Raw genomic sequence first — 25,233 nt, forward strand, 5'->3', positions numbered from 1 at the left:
GGGACCTGCATGAAAACCTCCTAAGCTTACTTTTACCAGCTTAGGTTAAAACTTCCCCAAGGTACAAACTATTTTACCATTTGCCCTTGGACTTTCGCTGCCACCACCAAACGTCTAACACTGGTATTATTATTATTATTATTAGGAAAGAGTTCATTTGGAAATGTCTTCCCCCCCAAAATCCTCCCAAATCTTACCCCCTTTTTTCTGGGGAAGGTTTGATAAAAATCCTCACCAATTTGCATAGGTGACCACAGACCCAAACCCTTGGATCTTAAGAACAATGAAAAAAGCATTCAGTTTCTTAAAAGAAAAAGTAAAAAAGAATCACCTCTGTAAAATCAGGATGGTAAATACCTTACAGGGTAATTAGATTCAAAACATAGAGAATCCCTCTAGGCAAAACCTTAAGTTACAAAAAGACACAAAAACAGGAATATACATTCCATTCAGCACAGCTTATTTTCTCAGCCATTTAAACCAACAGAATCTAACGCATATCTAGCTAGATTACTTACTAAGTTCTAAGACTCCATTCTTGTTCTGTCCCTGGCAAAAGCATCACACAGACAGACCCAGACCCTTTGTTTCTCCCCCCCCTCCAGCTTTGAAAGTATCTTGTCTCCTCATTGGTCATTTTGGTCGGGTGCCAGCGAGGTTATCCTAGCTTCTTAACCCTTTACAGGTGAAAGGGTTTTTCCTCTGGCCAGGAGGGATTTTAAAGGTGTTTACCCTTCCCTTTATATTTATGACACCTCTAAACTAAGATGAGAGATTTAGGAATTCTGAATGAAACTGTCAGTAACATCCTCTAATTTTAATCTCCATCTTGGACTTAATTCTTAAAATCAGAAGGTATGGGTGACAAAATGGTAAAATAGAAGACTCCACAGAAAGAGAGCCTCCCCTGTCTTAACAAAGATACTAAAAACTCTCCTGTAAGGGATGTTTTTTTTACTGACAAACACCTGGAAGTCAACAGCTCCCCTCCTCCCATATGGTAAAGCGATTGGAGTAGGGGACTGAGAACAGTGATTCCGAGATTCTATTCTCAACTCACTTGCTGTGTGACTATGAAGGTACTATTACTTACCTGTCTCAGCAGGTGTTATGCTGTTTAACCAATTAATGGTTTTAAGGGGCACTGAGATCCTCAGAAGTGTAAAGTATAATTTTTGTTAACGATTGTCAAACTCAAATGCCAAATCAGATTAAAAATTCAGAACCTACAGTGTTGTAAACGAGTGATTAGGGGACACCACTGACCTAGGAGGTCTAAAGAGTCTTACAGCAGCTAGAAAGAGCAGTAACTTTAAACGCTGGACTCCCTTTGACTGTGGTGACACATTGTATGTGTTGCTTTGTATAGTCAAAAGCAGATGGGCCCACTCTGACTTTAAAGAATTTGTGCCATTTCTAAGTTTATTTTACTTACTAGTTCTTTGTCTTGAAGTTCTGATTCCAGTTCCTGGAGGCGCCTGTTCAGCTGTGCATTTCTTTCCTTCTCTTTATTTATTTCATTGCATTGTTCCTCCAGCTCTTCAATCTTTAACAAAAGATCATAGCAAACTCCAATTCTCTGTAAATCTAGGGGCAGATCCTCAGCTGGTGTAAACTGTCCCAGCTCCACTGGAATCAACGGAGGTACGACAATTCACATGAGCTAGGATCTGCCCCCCTAGAACATACCAGTTAGTACAACAGTTCAAAGTTACCACTGTTATATTTAAAATTAAGAACAACAAAGTAACCCAATTACACACACTCTAGGGAGCCTCATAGGGTGCATTTATTGTATCTCACGTAATGCCTTATGTAATTACATAGGACTGTGCAAAGCATTGGAATGTCATAATTAGTAATGAAGAGCAACGGATGGGCATAAATTTGCACTTCCATTTTTATGCAAGTATGAGCCAGTAATCTATGGGTTTTTTCAAATATGGTATGAGGAAGTAAGCTCTCTAGAGTTCCCAACATCATCTCCTCAGGGCCTGTCTATTATTCCAGGAGGAATAAGAGGGCTGGATACAGCATTAAAACTTAGCCAGAAGGATTAGTACAGTGTGACAGATGGTGCTTTGTTCTCTCACGCAGGAAATGAGCTTGCTGATTCCACACTTCTTCTAGCCATCTCTGGACTCGGATCTCGTGTGCTGCACTGCTCCTAGGCCACCAGGCTCTCTCATTAATATATTTTTAATTCTCAGCGTTGGGTTTCTCTGGGACTGTACTTGGCATCATTTTAAGGTAGATCAATGTGCAAAACTGTCTAACTCAATTAACACAGGAGAGAGAATTTCCCAGCACCCCATGCTTGGTGCAGCACCAATGCCTATTCAGAAACCTACTTGAGAGAAGAAACAGAGAAGAATCTTTCTCTCTGCAGGAAGATCAATGACACCATATGCAGACAGTGGGGCTATATGAACCACAGAAAGCGTCTGACAGTTGGGCTATAGGTACCTTAACCACTGCGCCAGAATAAGGAAGCATTTTGTGAACCTGCTCATTTTTGACCACACTTAGAGAGAAGTGGCACGTTTGCACCTGGTCATGTTAATGAAAGGAACTTTTTCCTATGTAGCATTACACAAAAGCAAATGCTGAGTAAATAATTTTTGTTGCATGATATGCTATTTAACTGTAATCTACTATTTTGATCAGCTATTTCTCCCTTATACATAAGAGAGACCTTCACTGCTAGCCTTAACAATGAACTATTAACTCTTTGCTCTAGGAACCTGATTTATCTAACAGCCTAATATTACCTTGATGCTGACAATTAGTTCCAGGCAATCTTGACACCCAGCATGGGTTAAGTCGTAGTCTAAATACAGTGAAAGCTTGTTGTGAAGCACTGATTTGCTCTATTAGAATTATCTCCACATTCTGACAGTGACATCCTCAAACTGCACACAAAGAGATATAAAATCTCCATCTTGCAAAGACAGAGTGAATTCCAATAGGCATTTTAGTGCCCTGACAGACAGGTAAATCAGGTTACATCTGCCTATCAGTGGCACTCCCACCAGCTACAACATTCTTCACCTGGAACCAAGTGGCATGCTAAAAGGAATGAAAGTCATACCTACTCCTGAAAACAATCGAAAATCAAAAATCACTTGCAATCTGCTCTGTACATTGAATGCCCCAGTCATCTGTATGAGTGAAAGGCAAAAACAGCAGCAACAACAGGACCCACCTTTTTGGAAAGTAACTTAAGATCAATAGGCTGAAATTATCACTACAAGCATTATTCACAGAAACTGAATTCCCACTGTATTCAGCAGACTTGTACTAGTGCGTGGGCCAATTACAAGCTTTTGATAGATAGCATCATATTATTTTAGAGACAGTACAAGCTACTATTCTAAGCTAGGGTTTTTAAAAATCTAAATGTACATCTCCCAAGTGTTCTCTCTTGTGGTTCACATTCAATCCCTATACTACAGTGCTGTGAAATTACACGCTCAGTAAGGAAAGGAAAAAGGCTTTTGGCAACAATCTCCAACAGGCTTATGGAGTTGAAATACGCTGCTTTGAAGGTGGTGGGCCTGATTTGCAGCCTGGCTCCTCCTCCTCCTCCCTTTTTGTGTTTACAATATTGTGGGTACAACTCATGTCATCACTTAGCTGTCTGATTTTGAGATTTAATTAGCATTATTGAATGGTTTAAACCAGCCAACTTACTACAATGAGTGAGCACAAGGCATCAATATGCTTTAGCTAAAAAACTTATAAGAAGAGTACACTACGGTAATTGTCTTCATTGCAGTTCTCTTTCTTCTCATCCTACCCAACAGCACGGACAGACAGTATTATAGCTCCACCAACCAGGGAGCATGGACTCCTGGGTGATATGTAAATTGGCTCCCAGTTCTTTGCCTCCTGCATCCTGGAAGCAAGGAGAAGTAGCCATCTCCATCTCCTCTACTCCATTCTTCCTCTCTTTTTGCTTTCTAGCACAAGGAAAGACGACAAAGCAGCAGAGTAGACAGAGAAGAAGAACATGAGTACAAAAGAGATGCCACTGCTGTCTCTGTTCTGCCTAGGCTGAGAGAAGAGGAACATCAGAAAAGGTTTAGAAAGAACTAGATTATGGATTTTTAAGCTTAATTAATAATATTACAATAAATATATATTTCAAAATGATCATTCAAAGAGTTTGGGTCTGGATTTTATAACTGGTGGGAATCTGAACTTTGTTTTTTGCTTCTGACCCTTGGTGCTGCTGCTGACTGCCCTCCTCCACTTTGTTCAGTGCTTGGCTGCAGACTCCTCAGTAGCTTCTGGTGAGTATTTGGACAACCTAGTACTGCTGGTTATGTTTGTAAATATCATACAGTCTGGGCTGTTTGTGAGGACATTGGCTTGGGGCAAGGAAAGAGAAATAGGAGAGGAGTCTCCAAGCCAGGGTTCTCTGGCATTTCAACTGGTGCTCTAGGGTTCATTTTATTCTATCCAACCCACTCATGTTACCTTGTTCCTGAGTTGATCATTCTCTTCCTTGCATTCTGAAAACTGTTTTTTCCAGTGTTCTACACTGGCAACAGATTCTTGGAGTGCAGAAGTCAGCCTGGCATTGCTCTCCCTCAGAGTCTGCAGTTCTGTTTCCCATTTCTTTACATTGGAAGAACTGAAAACAACGAACTAGAGTTAGAGTCACTAATGCTTTAGTTCCATTTATTACTCTGTGAGAACACCTGATTGCAATGGTGGGTGGCAAGCTGAATTAGATACAGTATTCTAGTGCAATGCCCACTGCACATTGACCCTCTGTCACAGAGAATATCAGACCTACTCAAGTGTATATGATTACTTATCTCTAATGAACAGCCCACAGACAATACAAGTCCTAGAGCTACTACATCTAGCATAACAGATGCTCTGTTAATTCAAGTAGGAGGAGCTTGTGCTTTTTGATTTTGATTCCAAAAGCACAAGCTCCTCCAACTTGAATTAACAGAGCATCTGTTATGCTAGATGTAGTAGCTCTAGGACTTGTATTGTCTGTGGGGATGTGAGGTTTAGTTTAGATGTGTGGTGTCTGCTGTTTGTAGTCATGAATTTTTACAGCATTCTTTACTTCCTGTCCTAAGCTGTACTGAAGTGTAGCTGTGAATTGTTAAACAGTGGCTGCATTTCAGGTGGTACCAGCATATAGTGTACATATCAGTTTATAAAGCATGTTGGGATCTTTCAGGATGAAAGATAATACTATAGTATTTTATATAGTAAGCCAAGAAAAATATAAATATATATACTCTGTAGGTAAAATACACTTTCACTTCTTTTCTTTGATTTTAAATATCTATATAGCTTTAAAAATATTACTATTGAAGAACTAAACATCCTAGGACCTTCCAAGCTCCTGAAGTAAAGGGTGGGTGATGTGCCTTTTAAAGAGGTGAGGGACAATGGATGGAGAAAACTGAAAGCTTCTAGTATCTGAGTTACTAGCCTGTAGAAGTGACTACAGCCAGTAGGAATAAAAAAATTATCCTATTAAAAATTAAAAGGAGGGTTGATGTACTTCACCTGTCGGGAATAGTCTAGATCAGGGGTCAGCAACCTGCGGCATGCGTGCCAAAGGCGGCACGCTAGCTGATTTTTAGTGGCACTCTGCTGTCAGCCAGGGTCCCGGCTGCCGGCCCCACTCAGCCCGCTGCCAGCCTGGATGGACGGAACCCTGGGCCGGCAGCAGGCTGAGCGGGGTGGGACTCTGGCTGGCAGAGGCCAGCGGACGGAACCCCAGACTGGCAGCGCGGGCTGAGTGGCTCTGGGGATCTGTCCGCCAGCCCCTGCCAGCCGGGGTCCTGGCCACCAGCCCAGGTCAGCCTGCTGCGGGCCCAGGGTTCCGTCCACCCAGGCCGGCAGTGGGCTGAGCGAGGCTGGTGGCTGGGACCCCAGACCGGCAGCGCGGGCGGCAGACGGAACCCCAGACTGGCAGTAGGCTGAGCCACTCATCCCACTGCCGGTCTGGGGTTCTGTCTGCCGCCCACACTGCAGGTCTGCGGTTCCGTCCGCTGGCTCCTGCCAGCCAGGGTCCTGGCTGCCAGCACCGCTCAGCCCACTGCCAGTCTAGGGTTCCATCAGGGGGCCCCTGTAAATGTAAAATTTATTACTGGCACGCAAAACCTTAATTTAATGAAAACTTGGCACACCACTTCTCAAACGTTGCTGACCCCTGGTCTAGATAATACTTAGTCCTGCCATGAGTGCAGGGGACTGGACTAGATGACCTCTCAAGGTCCCTTCCAGTCCTATGATTCTATGATTCATACTGTATGCAACCTTTGAATTGCTTATCGCAGGGGTCAGCAACCCTGGGCACGTGGCCCATCAGGGTAATCCACTGCTGGGCCACAAGACATTGTATTTACTTTGACTGTCTGCAGGCACGGCCCCCCCGCAGCTTCCAGTGGCCATGGTTCACCGTTCCCTCACAATGGGAGCTGCGGGAAGTGGCGGCCAGCACACCAGTGGGAGTTGTGGAGGGGTGGGAGGTGCCTGCAGATGGTCAACGTAAACAAAATGTCTCGCGGCCCACAAGCAGATTACCCTGATGGGCCGCGTGCCGAAGGTTGCTGATCCTTGGCTTATTGTATCATATGGCTTAAAAAAAAAACAAAACTTTAAAAAGCAACAAGTGACCCTGATATTTTTTCCCTTTTTCACTCATGGGCATATTCATATGCTAGAGGCAGATGTGGCAAATAAGTTCCAAGAAGAGAATTATGGCATATTAATGTCACTGCTTAGAACATTCCAACTTTTTATTTTACTATGGCTACAAATTACCATGATTTGCCTTTTCAAAAAATTTATTAAATCAAATGATACAAAATGTGATTTCAAGGCACACAGGGCACATTTTTAAAGTGGTGCTCTAAGTTTTTTAGAAAGCTACGTAAAGTTAAAAAATTAATGAAAAAAATTTATGATGAACTAATAATTATCTTTTGTTATTTTAAATACCCTCACCTGTTTTCACAGCTAAAGTACACCCACTGAAACTGAAGAGAAGAGAAAATTGGCTTCACACAATATCAGAAGTACTTGCTCCCCTTTGGCCTAAATGTTATCTGCATTCTTAAACCCACATATCGATGGTTAGCAATGTGAGCTGGTATCACTAGCTAAGAGAGTTTCTCTCATCATGCACCAAATCAGAAAGAAATGAAATGGTAAATCTCCCAATTTGACAAAAGTAGTACCTACTAAAGTCAGCTAATTCAATCATCTAATATGTGGTTTTAAATTGATGCAATAACATTTGACTAATTTCTGCTAATACTATTAACCTAGATATTGTAAGCTATGACTATTTAATATTCAGTGGTCTAAATTTTGTAAGCAAACCTTTGAGGATTATTAATGTAAATGAAAAATATATACATTTTAAACCTTTAAAGAGCAGACATTTTAGCAGTATATCAAAACGCCTCCCAATCTGTCAGCAATTTAAAGTTCACACGTGAAACAAAGCTTTTTTTTTAGGAACACAAGTAAATTAGAATTCATGAAGAGGTTTGCGAGCCACACGCAGTTCACTCTGGTACGTGTATACCCCTGTCCTACCCCTGTGGCACCTACCCCACACTGGGCTCTAAAGGGTTAATAGAGCCCTAGGGAGGTTGTGCAGGAGGCAGCCAATCAGAGAAGGGCTGAAGGGAGCAGCCAATCAGGGCCAAGCAGGCCCATATAGAAAGGGAGCTACAGGGCAGAGGAGGGCAGTTCTCTGCTGGGAGCCCAGGGAGGAAGGATTGTGTCTCTGTAGGGCTGAGAAACAGCACTCTGGACAGAGCAGTGCTACTAGCAGGGACCAGAGGAGCGAGAGTCATCTCCTGGCTGGCTGATGGGGTTTTCAGGCTGAGGCCCTGAGGCAAGAGCAAAGAGGATGCTGGGGCCACAAGGAAGTGGCCAGACAATTCACTAAAGTAGCCACTAAGGGAAGTGGTAGAACAACGGACTGCAGGTCCCCGGAGGGCTGTGTCGCTGAAGAGGACACCGCGGTCCTTGGAGAGACGTAGGTCCTAGCGCAGGAGTGACGGCGGTGAGGCACCACCCGAAAAGGGCACACTAACATGCAGACCTAATTCCCATGACAGCCAGCAGGAGGTGCCAGAGTGGTGAGTGAACCCTGTTACAAGTCCCTTATTGCTACAGAAACAACACATGACTATATGGGCTATGCTAAAATAGGACACATTTTTATTTCCCTTTACAATGATGTGGGTAATAGGCAGGCAATAACACAGATCCTATTACCACTTTTTTTGATCGCCTTCCCATTTTTTATGTAAGCTGTTCCTGTATCTACCTTGGTATTTGCCTTTTAACATGTATAGTAATTATTAGGTCAGATAGCGGTTTCCTTATTGAACCATCCCTGGATATGTATATGTAACCACTCCCAAAGAGTCACTCCACAGGCATTCAGTGCAATTTAGATACTACAAGAGATTCACCTTTGGGCTAGAGCAATTTTCAGTTTGTCATTCTCACTTTTCAGATGTGCATCAGCAGAGCCACCATGAGATGCCTTCTCATCATCTGTTCCATTTATGCTGGATGCCCGAGTAGAAGATGGTGTTTCACGTCCAGATTCCTGTAGCACAATCCACAGATTAGTGTTAACATAAACTCATGGAAATGTAGGGCTGGAAGGGACCTCAAGAGTTTATCAAGTCCAGGCCCCTGTGCTGAGGCAGGACCACTTAAACATAGACCATCCCTCACAGGTGTTTGTCCAACCTGTTCTTAAAAATCTGCAACAAGAGGGATTCCACAATCTGCTGGAAGCCTATTCCAGAGCTTAACTACCCTTATAGTTAGAAAGTTTGTCCTAGTAATTAACCTAAGTCTCCCTCGCTGCAGAGGAAGCCCATTACTTCTTGACCTGCCTTTTGTGGACATGGAAAACAACTGATCTCTGAGTCTATCCTCTTTATAACAGCCCTTAACATATCTGAAGACTCAACAGACCCCTCTTCAAGCTTCTTTTTCAAGAGTAAGCATGCCCAGTGTGACCGAAAAACCTCTTGGTGCCAACTGGCAGAGGGTATATGGATGTTTATAGAGTTTTACCAGGATCCCCTGTGGCAGATGTATGTATATTCAATTTACCAGAAGGTGGCATGTGAGAGATATACCACGGACCAAGAGCCCACTGGTCATTATAATAACTGTGAAATGTATGTATGCATAATGTTTAAGGAATTGCGTATCAGTACTGAAAATTTTCATCGTAAGGTATGTGAGTTAAGGCACATCACCAGAAGGTGATAAAACAAGCTTCTGTTATGTAGGAGGGAAAAAAGACGCTTCTCTCTCTCTCTGGCTGGTCATGTGTCTATTCTGTATCGTCCGCTTTGCAGTGGAGGCCTATTTGCATTACTGAGCCTGATGCTAAGCAGAAGATTGCAGATTCAACAAGAGAGGAAAGCTGCAGGAAAACACAAAAAAGCAAGAGGGTATCCCGTTTACAAGTAAAGACAGTGGATGTTTGGGGCATAACTGGAGGTACTGAGATACATTCCAGATCCTTCACCAAGGAGAAAAACTGTCAGTATGTTCTGCCTTGTGAAAGGAGGGTCATGGCCAACCTGGCTGGAAAATACTCAAAGACTTTGGATGAGCTAAATTTAATTAGAACAATATCTTGGTAGTTAAATCTAGGATTTAAAATGCATGTTATGATTTTATTTTACAGTTAACCATTTGTTTCCAATATTTTACTTGCTACTTCTCAAATCTCTATACTTCATTAAGTAAATTCTTACTAGTATTCACTGTAAACGTTATCTAACTGTTGTGTGTCAAATGGAGTGGTGACCTGAAGGGAAGCTAGTAAGCTGGTGTGGACTGCTTCATTGGGAGCAGCAAATCTGTGAATCCTGTGTGTAGTGGACCAGTGGCTGGTCACTCCAGGGGGACTCTTTGAGAGCTTGAGTCTTAGAGTGTGCCTAACCCTAAGAGAGAGAGCAGGGCCTGTGTTGCCCATGGCCCCTGGAGTTGGGGAGCTGACCCCAGCATGCACAGACAAGCCTGCCTCACACTAAGGGCAGGTAGTAATGAGGAACTTTGCAATCCTGGGAACCCCCAGGGAACTGTGTCTCACAGCTTTTTTTAAATTTTTCCTCATACATCAGGCTTTCTAACCCATTTATTATTTTTGTTACTCTCCTCTGGACTTGCTCCAATTTATCCACATCCTTCCTGAAGTGTGGTGCCCAGAACAGCACACAGTCCTCCAGCTGTTGCCTCACCAGTATCGAGTACAGTGGGACAATTACCTCCCAGGTCTAACAAATGACAGTCCTGTTAATGCACCCTAGAATGAAACTGGCCTTTTTTGTAACTGCACCACAGTGTTGACTTGTATTCAATTTGTGACCTACTGTAACCCCCAGAATCCTTTTTAGCCGCACTACCACCTAGTTATTCCCTATTTTGAAGTTGTGCATTTAATTTTTCCTTCCCAACTGTATGTAGTAGTTGGCACTCCTCTTTACTGAATTTCATCTTGTTGATTTTAGACAAATTCTTCAATTTGTCAAGGTCATTTTCAATTCTAATCCTGTCCTCCAAAGAGCTTGCAACCTCTCTCAGCTTGATGTCATCTGAAAATTTTAGAAGCATACTCTCTACTCCATTATCCAAGTAACTAATGAAAATACTGAATAGTACCAGACCTAGTGGGAACCCACTAGGGATGCCCTACCAGTTTGTCAGCAAACCACTGATAACTACCTCTGAGTACAGTCTTTCAACCAGCTGTGCACCCACTAATTTGATCTAGCTCACATTTCCCTAGTTTGCTTATGAGAATGTCAAAAACCTTACTAAAATCAAGATATATAACATCTACTTCTTTCCCCTATCCACTAGGCCAGTCACCCTGTCAAAGAAGGAAATCAGATGGTTTGGCATGATTAGTTCTTGACAAATCCATGCTGTTTATTCCTTATAACCCTATTATCCCTCTAGGTACTTACAAACTGATTGTTTCATAATTGGTTCCAGTATCTTTCCAGGTATCGAAGTTAGGCTGACTGGTCTATAATCGCCCCTCCCCCCCAGCATCTTTGTTCCCCTTTTAAAACATATGCCTACTTCCCTACCCCTCTCAAAAAAACCTCAGTGTCACCGAAAGGAAGCAAGCATTTACTTTTGTGACATAACATACTAGGTATGTGACACAAAATGCAATGGCAGATTACCTGGCATGGCCTATTTGAGGTAATGCTGTTGTCTGGGATGCCACTGTTTGTGGCCCAGACAAAGTAGTAAAAAAGTTTCTCTTCTTGTCAATCAAAATGCAGTCCTATCTTTATCTTCACATTGACTTTATCGGTACAAGTAAATACAGGTATCATAAGAGGTCATATTATATACCATGTCGTGTTATATATTTGCACTAAGCAAGAACATTTCTGATTCCCTTTAAGTAATGACAGATAGCTCCTTATCTGAGCCTAGTGATTCCCCCCGGGGTGCACCAGTAGCCACTGGGACTGGTGAATAGTGACCCTCACATCTGTGCTATTTGTAACCTTGTCTCATGTCAAGTCAGTGAGACCAGGAAATAAAGACCAGTCTCTTATCAGCTCTCACATGCATCACATCTTCATGGCATACTAGACTATACACAGATTGTAACAGTAAATGTAATATTTAAAGAAGAACATTTAAAACACAGAACAGTAATAAAAAAAACTATCACAATGAAGTGCCCTGGGGGCAAAAGGCAGCCTCTTTTCAAAGAGAAAAAATATAATTTACAAAGTTTGCAAAATTTTCCAGAAGAATATTTTAAAATCAGTTTAAGCTACTGGAGCAAAGAAATACTACTGGAAGTTGTGAAGTACCAAAAAAAAAAAAAAAAAGGGACACTTTCCTACTCCCAAGAGATTAACATCACACACTTTTTACCAGTGGTCAATTCAGTTAACTTCCTTTGCTTTACATTAGACTCAATGGCCACAATTTTTTTTTTTTTTAAAGCATCTAATGTCAGGCTTCTAAGTCTGGTTTAGGGATCTAAACAAGGGGATTGATTTTCAGAAGAAATGAACACTAAGCAGTCTCACTGATGTCATAAAGGCTCTTCTGATTGTGTAGTTGAAGTAATCACTAAATAGAAGTTATTCTAACTTTCCTCCAAAGCAACACTTTTATGCAAAACACAATGAATGAGTTCCCATTAAACAAGGATTAATTCTTAGCTAGCTGTCGACTTCATGCAATTATAATGAATTATTGTAAGGGACTGTGACAAAGCTTGTGATAAAACTTGATTTCATCATATTCTAACGTAAACAATTAACACTGGGTATAGGGGCATCTTTCTAAACCAAACTGTCCCAGACAGGTGTACTCCATGGACATACATTATAAACTCCCTTTCCACCAGTCACCGTGAGTAATGGATGGTAAAGCCTCACCTGCAGACAAACTATAATCACCCAACATCTCTGGATCACCCAACTTGGACAATGAAATACATGAGAACTCAAATTACGCTAGCTATGTGACATTGTACAAACTGATCTCTAACACAGCCCCAACCAAACAAAAAAATGGGTTAGGCAACTGGCATAAGCAAGTGTTACAACAGATTCCATTTATTTATTGCTGAAATACTGCAGTGAGGCAAAAAGAAAAGGAGGACTTGTGGCACCTTAGAGACTAACAAATTTATCCGAGCATAAGCTTTCGTGAGCTAACTTCATCAGATGCATTCAGATGCATTCATCAGATGCATTCCCCAGTGGCCACCACAATGAAGAACTATATCAAAGAATATATGGATGACCTTGTTATTTTTTCACTAACTTCCTGAAAAGACTATTATATGTAAGTGAGAAAGAGAAGGAGAGCGAGCACACAAGAAAAAGAATATTCCTCCAGCAATGTTAAAGACCAATAGTTAACAATGATATTTAACCATCTTCTTTGTTGACACTTTAAACTGGCTGCCAGAAGCAGGTATATTCCACTGCTGAATCTAGTCTCAAATAATTTTTCCTGCATATGTGTGTGTGTGTGTGTGTACATATATTACAGATAATTGACTTACCTGGGAATGATTGCTTGAGGTCTCAATTTTCTCTTGAGATCTGTCTCTTGCTAGTTTGGCAGCTTCTTTTACTTCCTGGAATTTCTCTGCAAACTGCCAAATGCATGAAAGATATTTATTAAAATCATTTAGGACACATTAACTGTTCAGAATAGAATCTTTATATGGTTTCTTTGTAGTCCGCAAACACCCATGACCATACAATCGCTTATGGCAATTTTTAAATTTTAGATATGAAACATTAAGTGTGTGCTTGATTTGAATTAAAAACAGATTCCCTTGGAAGGGATGGTAGTAACTCTGTTTTGAAAGCAAGGCAATATCTCCATAGTTTCTTTAGAAATTACTAATAATTATTTATTGCTGAAGAAAGAAAAAGTCTGGAGGGAAAAGTGAACGTGATTTAAAAAAATGTTCATCTATTAAAGTTTGAGGATAAAAAGCAGGTTTAGATTAACGGTTATCAAATGTCTTTTGTTCTGAAGGGAAAGGCAATTGAAAGAAAGAATATAAATGAGCTCGTGAGACCTTTGAGGGATTGAGGACAGGGTGTCATGAAGGAGCAGGAAGGTGAAATTAAGGTAACCCTCCACCCCAAAAATAAAGCAGGAATGTGGGAGAAGATGGCCTCTCTCTTAAAAGTCTCGTTATCTTATAGCTGTTAAAAATAAAGATATTAGACAATGTTTGAAGACTGAAAAGCTTTGGCTGTTTCTGTTCACATAAAATGTTCATTCAAATCACCAGGGAAAAAATGCAGTAAAGCTTCTATAGTTAAATCTAAAGATGGGATTTTCAAAACCAAGTTCCAGTAGGCTTTGTGCTTATGAAAGGCCCATCCTAAGGCCATGTAAATTGAAGGCCTCATTCTGCTGTTCTGGTCTTATATGCAAACCCCAATCATTATATGCAAACCCCAATCATTTAATTTTGTGGATCCTACCCCCAAAACACAGGTTCAAGGGGTGGGCAAGGGAGGCATCTAAATAAAAAGCATTCAGTATGAGGGTGGGTGTCTGTAACACTTCGAATGAGTCCTTCACTTCTACCAAAGGCAGTTCAAACGTACATGAATTTATTGTGGAGAAATTTCCAATATTGGAAAGGGAAGACAACATGAAACTTGCTCAACAGTCAGCCATATTTCCTTCCAGACAGGTATATTCCCTTCCCTAAATAGCATCCAAAATGTAGAAGCCACATTTTATTACTTCAGTGTAGCTCATTCCCCCTCCTTCCAATATTGATTTTTAAAAAAAATCATCTGAATAGATCAATTTATTAAGCACCTCTCCACTGAAACAATTGGGCATGGCAGAATGATGGTTGAGAATATATATAATTAAAAACAATAAATAAATAGAACACAACACAACAAACATTCAAATGTGATAAAAACTACACTTTCACTAAAATCCAGGAACAGAAGGGAGAACTACATCCGAGAAAGGGACAAGGGAAGAGTTAGCGGGCGTGGGAGGGAAGGGTTGTCACAATAAAAATATATCTTGAAAAGAAAGACATTTACAGATGTTGTTCAAAGGAGGAGAGGGATGGACTGAGATGGATTATAAAGAGGGAGTACCAAAGTGAAATCTCAGTCATCTGTTAAGTACAATGGTGAAATCCCTAAAAAGTGGGTGTCAAAACAAAAGCACCCCTCAGGAAAAAGGTCAAAAGATGCTCAAATATAGCCTTAGACTACACCACTAATAAAACCACATGATTCAACTCTTCAAAATTATATCGAGTCTATCCAAAGCCATTACACTGGTTAACACTCGGCACTTATCACACATTCCATCCAAAGATCTCCAAGTCCTTGCATACATTCATGAATTCAGTCACACAACACAGGTAAGTAAGTACTCTCATCACCTCAAATTTACAAGCATGGTAGCTGAGGCAGAGAGAGAGATGACTTGTTCAAGGCCACATAGTGATTTGATACATGCTTCAGCAGCTGACACATTTACTATGGGGTTCTTACACCTTTCTCTGGTAGTGCCCATTGTCAGAGACAGGATTACCCTGAACAACATTCTATTATGTATATACACATTTGATTATATATGTGTATATATATATATATATACATACATACATACACACACACACGCAGATTGCTGCTAGAACATTGCAAGATCATTAGTTTTATCGATTACCATAATTCAGCTCTTACGCATGCCAAATTTCAGCCCTAAATGTAAAACTCTGAGAACGTCAGTAACCACAGACCCTTTTTAGAACAGAACCAAGTAGGTGGCCAGAACTACAGGTGTTGCTCTGTATGCCATCTATAAATAAGAAACCTAGATAAAACTACATCAGTAGATAACATATTATATAACACACACACACACAGAGTGGAAATTACCATTAAACATAAGTCATCACAGGATTCCGTTGGATGGGCATGCATGTGCTTAAAGCCAAGGGGAATTTTAGATATAATATAGAGAGGGCTGCGAATATGATCTGTGAAGGTACATATTAAAACTCTGAACTCCAGAGTCCAGTCACCTTCAGCTGGAGTTGCATATGAAAAGTGTTTACTATTTGAAGGAATGTACAGGTAGTATACATGCGATTCCACTATATCTGGAGACCTATAAAATGCACTGAATACAACTGCACTATATTTTGTCCTTGAGTCATGAAACCCTGACCTTTCTAGGTAAAATACATTTTATGTTGCAACTGTTGTTACCAAAACATGTATAACAAGCAGATTATTTCTACCATATTGTGTCAAAAATAAGCTCCAAACTTGGGTATCTTTAAGTCAGCATAGAGTATATATTAATGTTATATTGAGTCACTCTCTTACAATAAATCTTATGTATCAAAATTCCCATGAGTCTAAGTGCACTAGAAAAAAGATGAAAACTGGAAAAAAGTAATCTTTCAAATTTGATTTCTGAAACTATCCTCATAATGGACACAGATGACCGCTCTGAAAAATAATGTGCGCTGTGAAGAGAACATTTTCCACCGTTCCATATAAAAAAATTATATATGAACCCCCCCACTTCCCCCGACATTCTTTAACATATAACCAACAATGATCTCAGTCTGTTGTGTGATTTTAGTCAAAGCTAAAGTTTACTAATGCATTTTATTTAAATAAATGTGCTTCTAGCAGCAAAGACCAACAAAGGAATTGTCCACCAACTTAAAGGGACATCTTCATTTTAAAAACAGTCACATTTCTGAATTATGTTTACCCAATATTGTGGCTAGAGTTAGAGATTATTGCAACTGAAATTATAATGAAAAGTATTGTCTATTTGTTCAGTTTGTTACTTTATGCACTGAATGCTAACAAATGCATAAACAGTTTTGATATTTCCTCTTTAGAAATGTCTTTTTTCTGCCTAATTTACACCTGTTGGATTCCACTAAACAATCTCTGCTTTCCACGGTTTGATAGGTGCACTTAGCTCTTGTGAGAAATGAAAGACTAACACCTGACTGTTCTTCTAACTGTGTAGCCATCGTAGTGGCAGACTAAATGTCTGCACCATTTCCAGTGCCAATTGCTACTTCAGCAACAGACAAGACATTTCTGAGGGAGGTTACAGAGTGTCTATGGAACTTTTGTGGCATTGGTAATATATATAAACCCAATCCACCGCTGGCTGCAGAATCACAGCGATCCTATTTTCTGAGAATTCTTAATATATTATGCCCCCTGACCACAGCCCATTGGTATTAAAACCTGTATGTCACTTCTGTGATCTAGATAGGCCATGAGTTATTAAACCAGCATAAAAGCTGGTTGCTTTTAATGTGTACTTTGTAATTAAAATGGCTAATTGTAAGTTCAGTAAGATCCTACTAAAATATTTTTAAAAATAAAGAAATGTAAGCAGAAAGTGATATTTTCTTGAGGGTGGAGGTATGTTTAGTTATTTAAAGTCTTTCAAAAAGTAGCCTCATTCCTCATCCTCACTCTTCTTTTCCCCTACTTCCACTGCTCTGGCTATTTCAAACGAACTCTTTTGGGCTGACAAACCTACCCAAAATTAGCAAAGGAAGGGAGAAAGGGAAGGAGGTAGAAGGAAGGGAAAACAGCAACTAATCATTGCTGCAGGTTTGAAAGTACATTTCAGAGCCAGCCCCAGCTTCTGCAGCCAGTTATGAATTATATATGACATCTCACAGCAGTCCAGTAAACTGTGGGCACAGGCTGTATTAAAGGAAGGATTTGTTGCTACCAAATCTTGACAAGCGTTTTTGGTCTTGAGAAGGTGTATCATACAAATGCTATATTTGGTTATGAATCTCCCCTGCTGATATTTAATGAGGAATTGAAAGTGCTAATAAGTGTCACATAATATGAATTATTTGAAAGTAACTTGAATCTTCAGAAAGTTATTCACAGAAATATATATTTTAGTAGACCTTACATTTTACATGTTTAGGTTTTACATTTCTGGTGTTATGTTTTATTCCTCCTAAGCACAAGTTGCTCCAGTGCCAGAGCTATAAAACAGCTGCTACCCCCACCCCCCAACCAGTCTCATTTATATTTAATTGCCAGCTCATTTTGCAGGAAGCTCTTGGAAACTAGGCTGTATGAAATTTGCCATTTATGTTTTATGAATGAGTTAAGATAATGGCCCACAATTAATGACTGGCTCATTCTGGCCATTCTCTTTGATATACCAGTTCAGGCACGCCATGTCACATCTCTGTCATCAAATGGATTGGTAGAAAAGTTAGGAGAAACAGCAAAGCATTCAATTAAAAAAAGCTGTGGTGGGCAGAAGAAACACACCTCACTATGGTTCTTTATGGAGATCACCATCTTAGAAACTACCAAAAACCTATTGCCAATAAGCTTCTTAGGCAAACAATTAACCCCGAAGTAGTTACAAGAGAGCTGTATATCAGGAAACGAGAACTGAAGCAGCTCTACAATAAGAACAACAAAGTTATGCAGATGGCAAGAATATCAGATTCCAAACAAAGTAGCTGATTATTTACACAAAAGCAACAGCTACACTATCCACCCCAAACTCATATGACCTAATCCATGCCTGAAAGCCTGTCTTACAGGAGGAACAAAAGATGGCTAAACAAAAGCAGAGGACAATGACTCTGTTTTTTGACAGCTAACCTAAGTCAGTGGCCACCGATAGGGTTGCCAACTTCTAATCACACAAAACCAAACTCTTGCCTCGCCCCCTGCCCAGAGGCCCCACTCCCGCTCTGGCTCGGGGTGGGGCTAGAAATGAAGGGTTCAGAGTGCAGGAGGAGGGGGTTAGGGCTCTGGGGTGGGGATGGAGATGAAGGGTTTTGGGTACAGGAGCAGGGCTCTGGGCTAAGGCCAAGGGGTTTGGAGTGCGGAAGGGGGCTCAGGGCTGGGGCAGAGGCTTGGGGTGCGGGTTTCAGTGTGGGGTGGGGGATGAGGAGTTTGGGGTACAGGAGGGGGCTCAGGGCTGGGGCAGGTGGTTGGGGTGCAGGAGGGGGTGAGGACTCCAGCTGGGGGGTGTGGGCTCTGGGATGCTGGAGGGGGCTGAGGGCTGGGGTGCAGGAGAGGGTTCGGGTTGCGGGCTCCAGCCGGGCGGCGCTTACCTCAGGCGGCTCCCGGAAGCAGCCGGCTTGTCCAGGTCCTAGGCAGAGGGGCCAGGGGCTATGCACACCCCCTTGCCCACAGGTGCCACCCCTGCAGCTACCATTGGCCCTGATTCCCAGCTAATGGGAGCTGCGGAGCCTGGCCACACCTGTGCCTAGGAGCCAGACGTGCTGTCTGCTTCCAGGAGTTGCGCAAAGCCAGGGGGCCTGCTTTAGCCGCGCTGTGCGCCAACCGGTCTTTTAGCAGCCCGGTCATCATTACTCATCAGAGCTGCCAGGGTCCCTGCTCAACTGGGCATTCCAGTTGAAAACTGGACGCCTGGCAACCCTAGACACTGACCCCTGTCATGTGACAGGTTTATTAAAAACTTTTGTAACTGTGGCCTATTGTCAGGTGATTGGGGCCAAAAAATAAAAAACAGTTTCTTATCAGCTCTTTCTTGTCACCCCTTTATGACAAGGTCCACATGCAAAAAAGTGTACATGCATGGGAGGAGTATATCTGCATGCTCAATAACTACTGTGTTCCACAAATAAGGTATGGAATCTTACTCTCTCTTTATTAAAAAGAGATAGGCCTATACGATGCTGGATTGGATAAGTGTTGTTTGGTTTAGGTATCAGAACTACATCTGTGTGTTAGAAGGTGCCCAGTAAGGACTTTGTTGCCTCAGAAGACTGAAGTGCACTTGCTAGTAAGGGAGTTACCGGTGTTTTAATATTTTATAGAATTCAGTGGTACCTCCTTCCAGCCCAGGACTCCTCCCTGATTTTAATGAAAAAATCACTTGTGGCCTACTAGTTAGAGCACTGGCCTGGGACTTAGGGGACTGGGTTTTATTCTCAGCTTGGCCACTGGCCTGTTGGGTGACCTTGGGTGAGTCACTTTACCTTTGTGTCTCAGTTTCTCCATCTGAAAAGTGCTGCATAAGAGCTAGGTACTTTTATTATTTCTTCCTATGCTATTGGGCCATCTAGTACTTCCCTTTCACTCTGTGTCAGTCTGGGCATTTTAATATCTTGCAGTATGTTTCCTCCCACATCTTCCACTTTACATATCTGCTAGTGTATCTCACTTGGAAATAGAATGCTAGTACTTTATTGATCCCTTTGTTTGCTTGCTTTGGAGTACCCCATTTTTGTCCTTAAAGTATGGTACGGCTGCTGTGGGTCTTCTGTTAGAGAGCAGTCTGGCATGTAATCTGCCTGATTTGTTCCCCAATTCATAGAGCCTTTGGCAAACGAGGGAGTTGCCTGTTTGTTTTTTATTGTTGTCAATACTTCTAATGCTATTTTCGCATTCTTAATCTCTTTGACTAAGTCTACATTATTAGACACATTGCTTCTGCAAAATTTGTTCCTCTAACTCTTCCCGGTTTTGCCGATGTCTTTTTTCCCTATAACTATGGCATGAGATAGTATGTCCCCTTATTACTGCTTTAAATGCTTCCCATCTAGCTCCCAGGGTATATCCTGTGAGCTATTGTCCTTAATATAATTATCAATTATCCATTTCATTCACAAAGTTTGGGTCTTTTAACAAAACTTACTTATATATTACTAAACTTATATATTACTAAATCTCCAGCTTTTAATAATCCTGAACTGGACTTTATTTTCATGAAGACAGGAACAGGGTCAGAGATATTCCATTCAAATAAGATTTCATGTAGGAAATCTTTAGATATTGAAATTAAATCTATTCTAGTAAGTGTTTTTCGCAGTTTCAGAGAAAAAAAGGCAAAATCCAAATCTCCATTGTGTCCTGTTCTTTATATACTAGTTCCAGAATTTGAGCTTCTTTAGATGGACCTTGTCTCATTGGTAGTTTATCCCACATTGTGGCCAGACAGCTATTGAAGTCACCTGCCACTATTACCTTTGAATTCTGGACCATTGCCATCACTCCAAAATTATTTCTGAAGAAATGTATATTCCACACTCGGTGCATATTTGTCCTCTGCACGCCCAACAATCACCTCATCTGCCTTCTGGATAGGTTTTAATCCTTTTACATTCCCATTCTACTTAATACACACACCTCTCTCTCATGGGAGCCGAAAGATACTCCATGGTACACATTCCTTTTAAGACTGATTCTTCTGTTTTGAGATAAGTTTCCTGAAGCATTGCCACAGATACATTCTCTTTTTTTTAAAGCAGGTAATATTTTTTCATTTTACTGAATGACTTAGTCCTATAAACATTCCAGGAGAACCAGATGGTTACCAGGACACTTTTCTAGTCACCCCAAGAGTGAAAACAATTTTGCATGATCATTTTTGCAAATGTGAAATATTTGCAAAAAATGCAGTCGTGTGGAAAATGCATGAACTCAGTAAGACCAATTTAACAAAAATAAGTTCACGTAGAATTCAGTCACCCAATTGACTGAAAGTAAACACATTACATCCAACAGGCTTTTCCTTTCCCTACAATGGTCAGTCTTTGCTGTTTCAGACCCAAGAAGCAGCTTTTAAAATTTCAACACTAGTACCTCTCAGACCAAAACATGCAAGAAGACAAAAGGAGAGTAATGGAGACTGTTTGGAATGCCCAAGGACGTGATATTTGGTTAACTGATAAAACAGTGCCAATAAGGGTTGAGTGTTCATGCTTAAAACATCAACTATGTGTTAGATAAGTACCTTCTTTTATTGTGAGAACAAACATTCTGGTTGCTTGACTTGCGTTTGAAAAGTATTAATCGAATCACTGTGAGAGGTATTGTTTACACTACTAGTTATTCATTACCAGAGTCGGCTGGATATTTTACAAGCCTTCATTGTAACCTGTTCTGCAGACAAGTGACATAGGGGAGCTAGAACTACAATCCTCAGCCTTCTGCTTCAAAAGCACAGGCTTACCCCAGCTGAGATAAAGGACAACTTTTCTTTATAGTCACTTGTAGTAATAGTCCCCTTAACATCAAAGGGCCAGCCACTATGGGTCAAATTCACTCATCAACACACAAACCAGTACACCACTACACTACATCCAAGGCCATATGTACTTCATAGGAAGACAATTTTGGATTCTAAATAAGCCTATTAGTTGGATGTCTGTTAAAATAATAGAGACTTCTCTGCAACATAGATGTAGAGTTAAGCATGCATAGGCAGCCTTAACGTTGGCATTTTCTGACATTTTAGTGCTTCACTTTGTATCCTTAATGTTCTTTTGATGTAGTTTTTATATAAAATTAGCACATAGTCTAGGAAAAGAGATGCCAAGAAACCGCTTAGACTGTATTTGAGAACATCTAAAAAACTAAGCTTCAAAATCTCATAGCTTTTGCTTTTATAGAGGGCCACAGGTGATCAAATTAAAATGTATCCTTGTATCAGTGAACTTTGTAACCTTCACTGAGGCTCTATAAGCAACCACTGGATAGTTAGGAGTTTAACAACTTGCACATAGAGAAGAAGAGATCATTAATGAGCTACCGATAAATTCAATTTGTGAGACTCCTACCAGATTGGTACCGACAGTGCAGCAGTTCCCTAATTCACAAGAATCACAGCTGCTGTTTCAGAAATAAAATGAGCCCAGTTACCTTTGTTAGCTGCTGTTCAGAGGAAAAACCCAAACCAAACACAGTGTTTGCTCTGCTGTCCGCCCACTGACCAAACTTCTGCGATGTTTTCGTAAAGGTCATATTAGGTGTGATTGTGCTGTTTATAATCACCTGTTTTAAAAAAGTTGAAAAAAGAATTAGATACAGAAGCAACACCTGAAATGCATATTCTAGCAACATCATTATTCAGAATGATTAGCAGGTTCCCAGTCTAAATTTGGAGTTTGCGGTAGGCATGAAGGATTTTACTTATGAAATATTTTAATACCTTGACTGTCACTTGATTCACATGCTCAATAACTTTTTATTTAAAAAAATGCCACTGTGGTCCCACAGCTTACTACTCCTGCACTATTTCATTGAAATTAGAACTCTGACATAGTCAAAGAGGAAGTAGATTACTTTAGCAATGATATGAGTGAAAATGTTTTTCTTCTGTAATCCACTACTATTAAAAGAGAGCTCACAGAGCATCAGGAAAATGCTTCCTTTGAGGAGCTGAAATACTGATTGAATGCTGGGCTGGTAATGTTGAGAATTACAGGAAAAATCTTTGGACATAAAAATAATTAATACAAGGAAAAAATACAAAATTAGTCCATGCAATTTCTATAGGAATGTTACAGATTCAAGACAGAGATGTCTTTTTTCTATTCTCCTCTCTTGCTAACTTCATTTTGTTTGGATTTTTTCTGCAATCTTCCAATTTCCAGGAATTTCTTTTGACCAATGTATTTTGCCATATTTTGTTTTATCATCTTCTTTGTAAATGGCTGTAGTTGTAAATGAATGTATTTATTAGATGCTCCCATAAAACTTTCAGTAAGCATTATAATAAATGGCCAGTCAAAAACACCTCTACATACTCTTTTAACAGCTTCCAATACCTGGTGTGAGGGCCAGGCACATCCAAGGCCAAGAGTTCTGGGCTGAAGGGCATGGTCTTTGTTGGGAACTCACAGCAGCACTTCCATTTTTAGCATTTCATAGGCACTAGGAACCTAATTCTCTGCTGCTTAGCACCTTGTGTAGCCATTTACCTACTTAGCACATGTATAAATGACCACACAAGGAGCTAGGCTGGTGAAAGTCAGGCACCAGGGCTGGGAAGGATGTACTTTGTAGGGACTGTTTTTTTTTTTTTTTATAAACACACACACACAAAATATGAAAATATTTTGATTGTCATTTTTCTCTCTCCTTTCCCACCTTGTTGTTTTTCTCCTCCCCACCATTTCTGAACTCTTCTCTCTCCCATTGTCTTTATGTTTTCCCTTCTGTTCCCTGTCCTTCCTTGTCCCCTTCTTCTCAATGACTCCCTGGCTCTTTTTCCCTCCATCTGCGAGCATGCTCGCTGCCCCATTGGTTCTTCTCTCATTCCTCCTTTGTCCTGGTTGCCTCTGTCCTGCAGTGAACCACTCCTGCAGCATTTGATCTCTGCTGCTGAAGCATCTGGGCAGAGTAGGCCACAGAATGCCAATCAGAAAAGCATTCTCCACAGGTAGGCAGAGCAAGGAACTGCCTTCTGATCAGCGCTCTGCTCCCCACTATGTCACTTCAGGCAGACATGCAAGCTGATCCAGAGGTGCTAAGGGGGTTAACTCCAGAGGAGGGAGCCCCAAATGAGCAGCACAGCCGTGCTTAATTTCAGGACTGTCCCAGGTGATCTGGGAGAGTTGTGAACTGTAGCATCAATAACTGTATATAATGATATCTTCAAGAGCCAGATTCTGCCTCTTTTGCTCAGTTTGATTAGTACCTTAAGCAATGGGGCATCTCATGAAATAAGGTACTATTTTACAAGAGGAAAGCTATCAAAGGGGGATCTGGAAAAGAATGTACTGAAGCTAGCATAAAATACCATCTTACTACGCAGGTTTTATATACATCAGTTCATTAGGACAGATCTTAATCATGTGGTTGCAAAAAGAAAATATAGTTATGTCTAAAGACTTTTTTCCCCCTTGAAAATGTATCTGAATACAACGGTCTATTAGTAGAAGAGGAGCTTTCTTTAGGAACATGCACCATTGTGTCCAATATGCAAATTATATGCTAATTAAGCTATATCTGCAGGACAGTTTAATTAACACGATCAGGAAGTATCCTGGCAACACCATCTATGATGTATTTCAAGCAGAATTTTTTTCTAAACTATAATTTATATTGAGCAAAAAGTGTTCTATGCAATTCACAATACGATTCCTCCTCCCCCCTCCTTTCTTAACTTTTATGACCTTTCAGAGTAGCAGCCGTGTTAGTCTGTATCCGCAAAAAGAAAAGGAGGACTTGTGGCACCTTAGAGACAAATAAATTTGTTAGAGCATAAGCTTTCGTGAGCTACAGCATGCATCCGATGAAGCGAGCTGTAGCTCACGGAAGCTTATGCTCAAATAAATTGGTTAGTCTCTAAGGTGCCACTAGTCCTCCTGTTCTTTTTATGACCTTGCCATTAGTGCTCCTATTTTTTTCTTATAATCCAGTCAACTTTACTCTTTCCCTCTTTCTACTATTTCCTCTTCTGAATACATACCATAATGCTTTGCGATATGCATAGATATATTTATCACCTCACTTCATGGCATGCGATTTGCGACAAAATTAGTTTTAAAAAAGAAGTGCACAGCAATACAGATCCAAATAGCAACCAAACACAAATGTGCTTGAAGATATTCCCCTGCATTTTGACAAACGAACTAAAATAGACGGAGGCAGGGGGATGTTACTCTTCTGAAGCTTTTTTTGTTTTGTTTTAAAAGAATCAGAATGGCAGAGGCAGTGGCTAATATACATAGTATGTAACTGATCTTTCATACTACATTTTTCTGAATGGCTGACTCAGAGGTTCAAATATAAACAGATTTCCAGATACACTCTTCTCTACCACAGAAATAGCAAAGGAAATAGCAGCTGCAATTCAAAAGAAAATCCAAGTGTAATGTGAGATATTCAAGCCTTTACATCTAAATGCAAAGAAGAGCAAAAC

General features: G+C 40.7%; 1 protein-coding gene across 2 annotated transcripts in view; it reads right to left on the reverse strand.

Moving 5' to 3' along the window:
- Positions 1 to 25,233, reverse strand: part of HOMER2 (homer scaffold protein 2) — a 108,524-nt gene that overhangs the window by 15,715 nt on the left and 67,576 nt on the right. For both annotated transcript variants that reach the window (XR_012154019.2, XM_073304047.2), the window contains exons 3-7: positions 22,227 to 22,358; positions 13,088 to 13,180; positions 8,475 to 8,614; positions 4,483 to 4,639; positions 1,436 to 1,546 (exon numbers count right to left, since the gene is read on the reverse strand). Coding sequence is in view for 1 of the 2 variants with exons in the window: in XM_073304047.2 (XP_073160148.1) it covers positions 1,436 to 1,546; positions 4,483 to 4,639; positions 8,475 to 8,614; positions 13,088 to 13,180; positions 22,227 to 22,358 (633 nt within the window). In the remaining variant the exon portion in view is untranslated. The remainder of the gene's footprint in view (positions 1 to 1,435; positions 1,547 to 4,482; positions 4,640 to 8,474; positions 8,615 to 13,087; positions 13,181 to 22,226; positions 22,359 to 25,233) is intronic.

Source organism: Lepidochelys kempii, chromosome 10 (assembly GCF_965140285.1).
Source record: "Lepidochelys kempii isolate rLepKem1 chromosome 10, rLepKem1.hap1, whole genome shotgun sequence".
Lineage (NCBI taxonomy): Eukaryota > Metazoa > Chordata > Testudines > Cheloniidae > Lepidochelys > Lepidochelys kempii.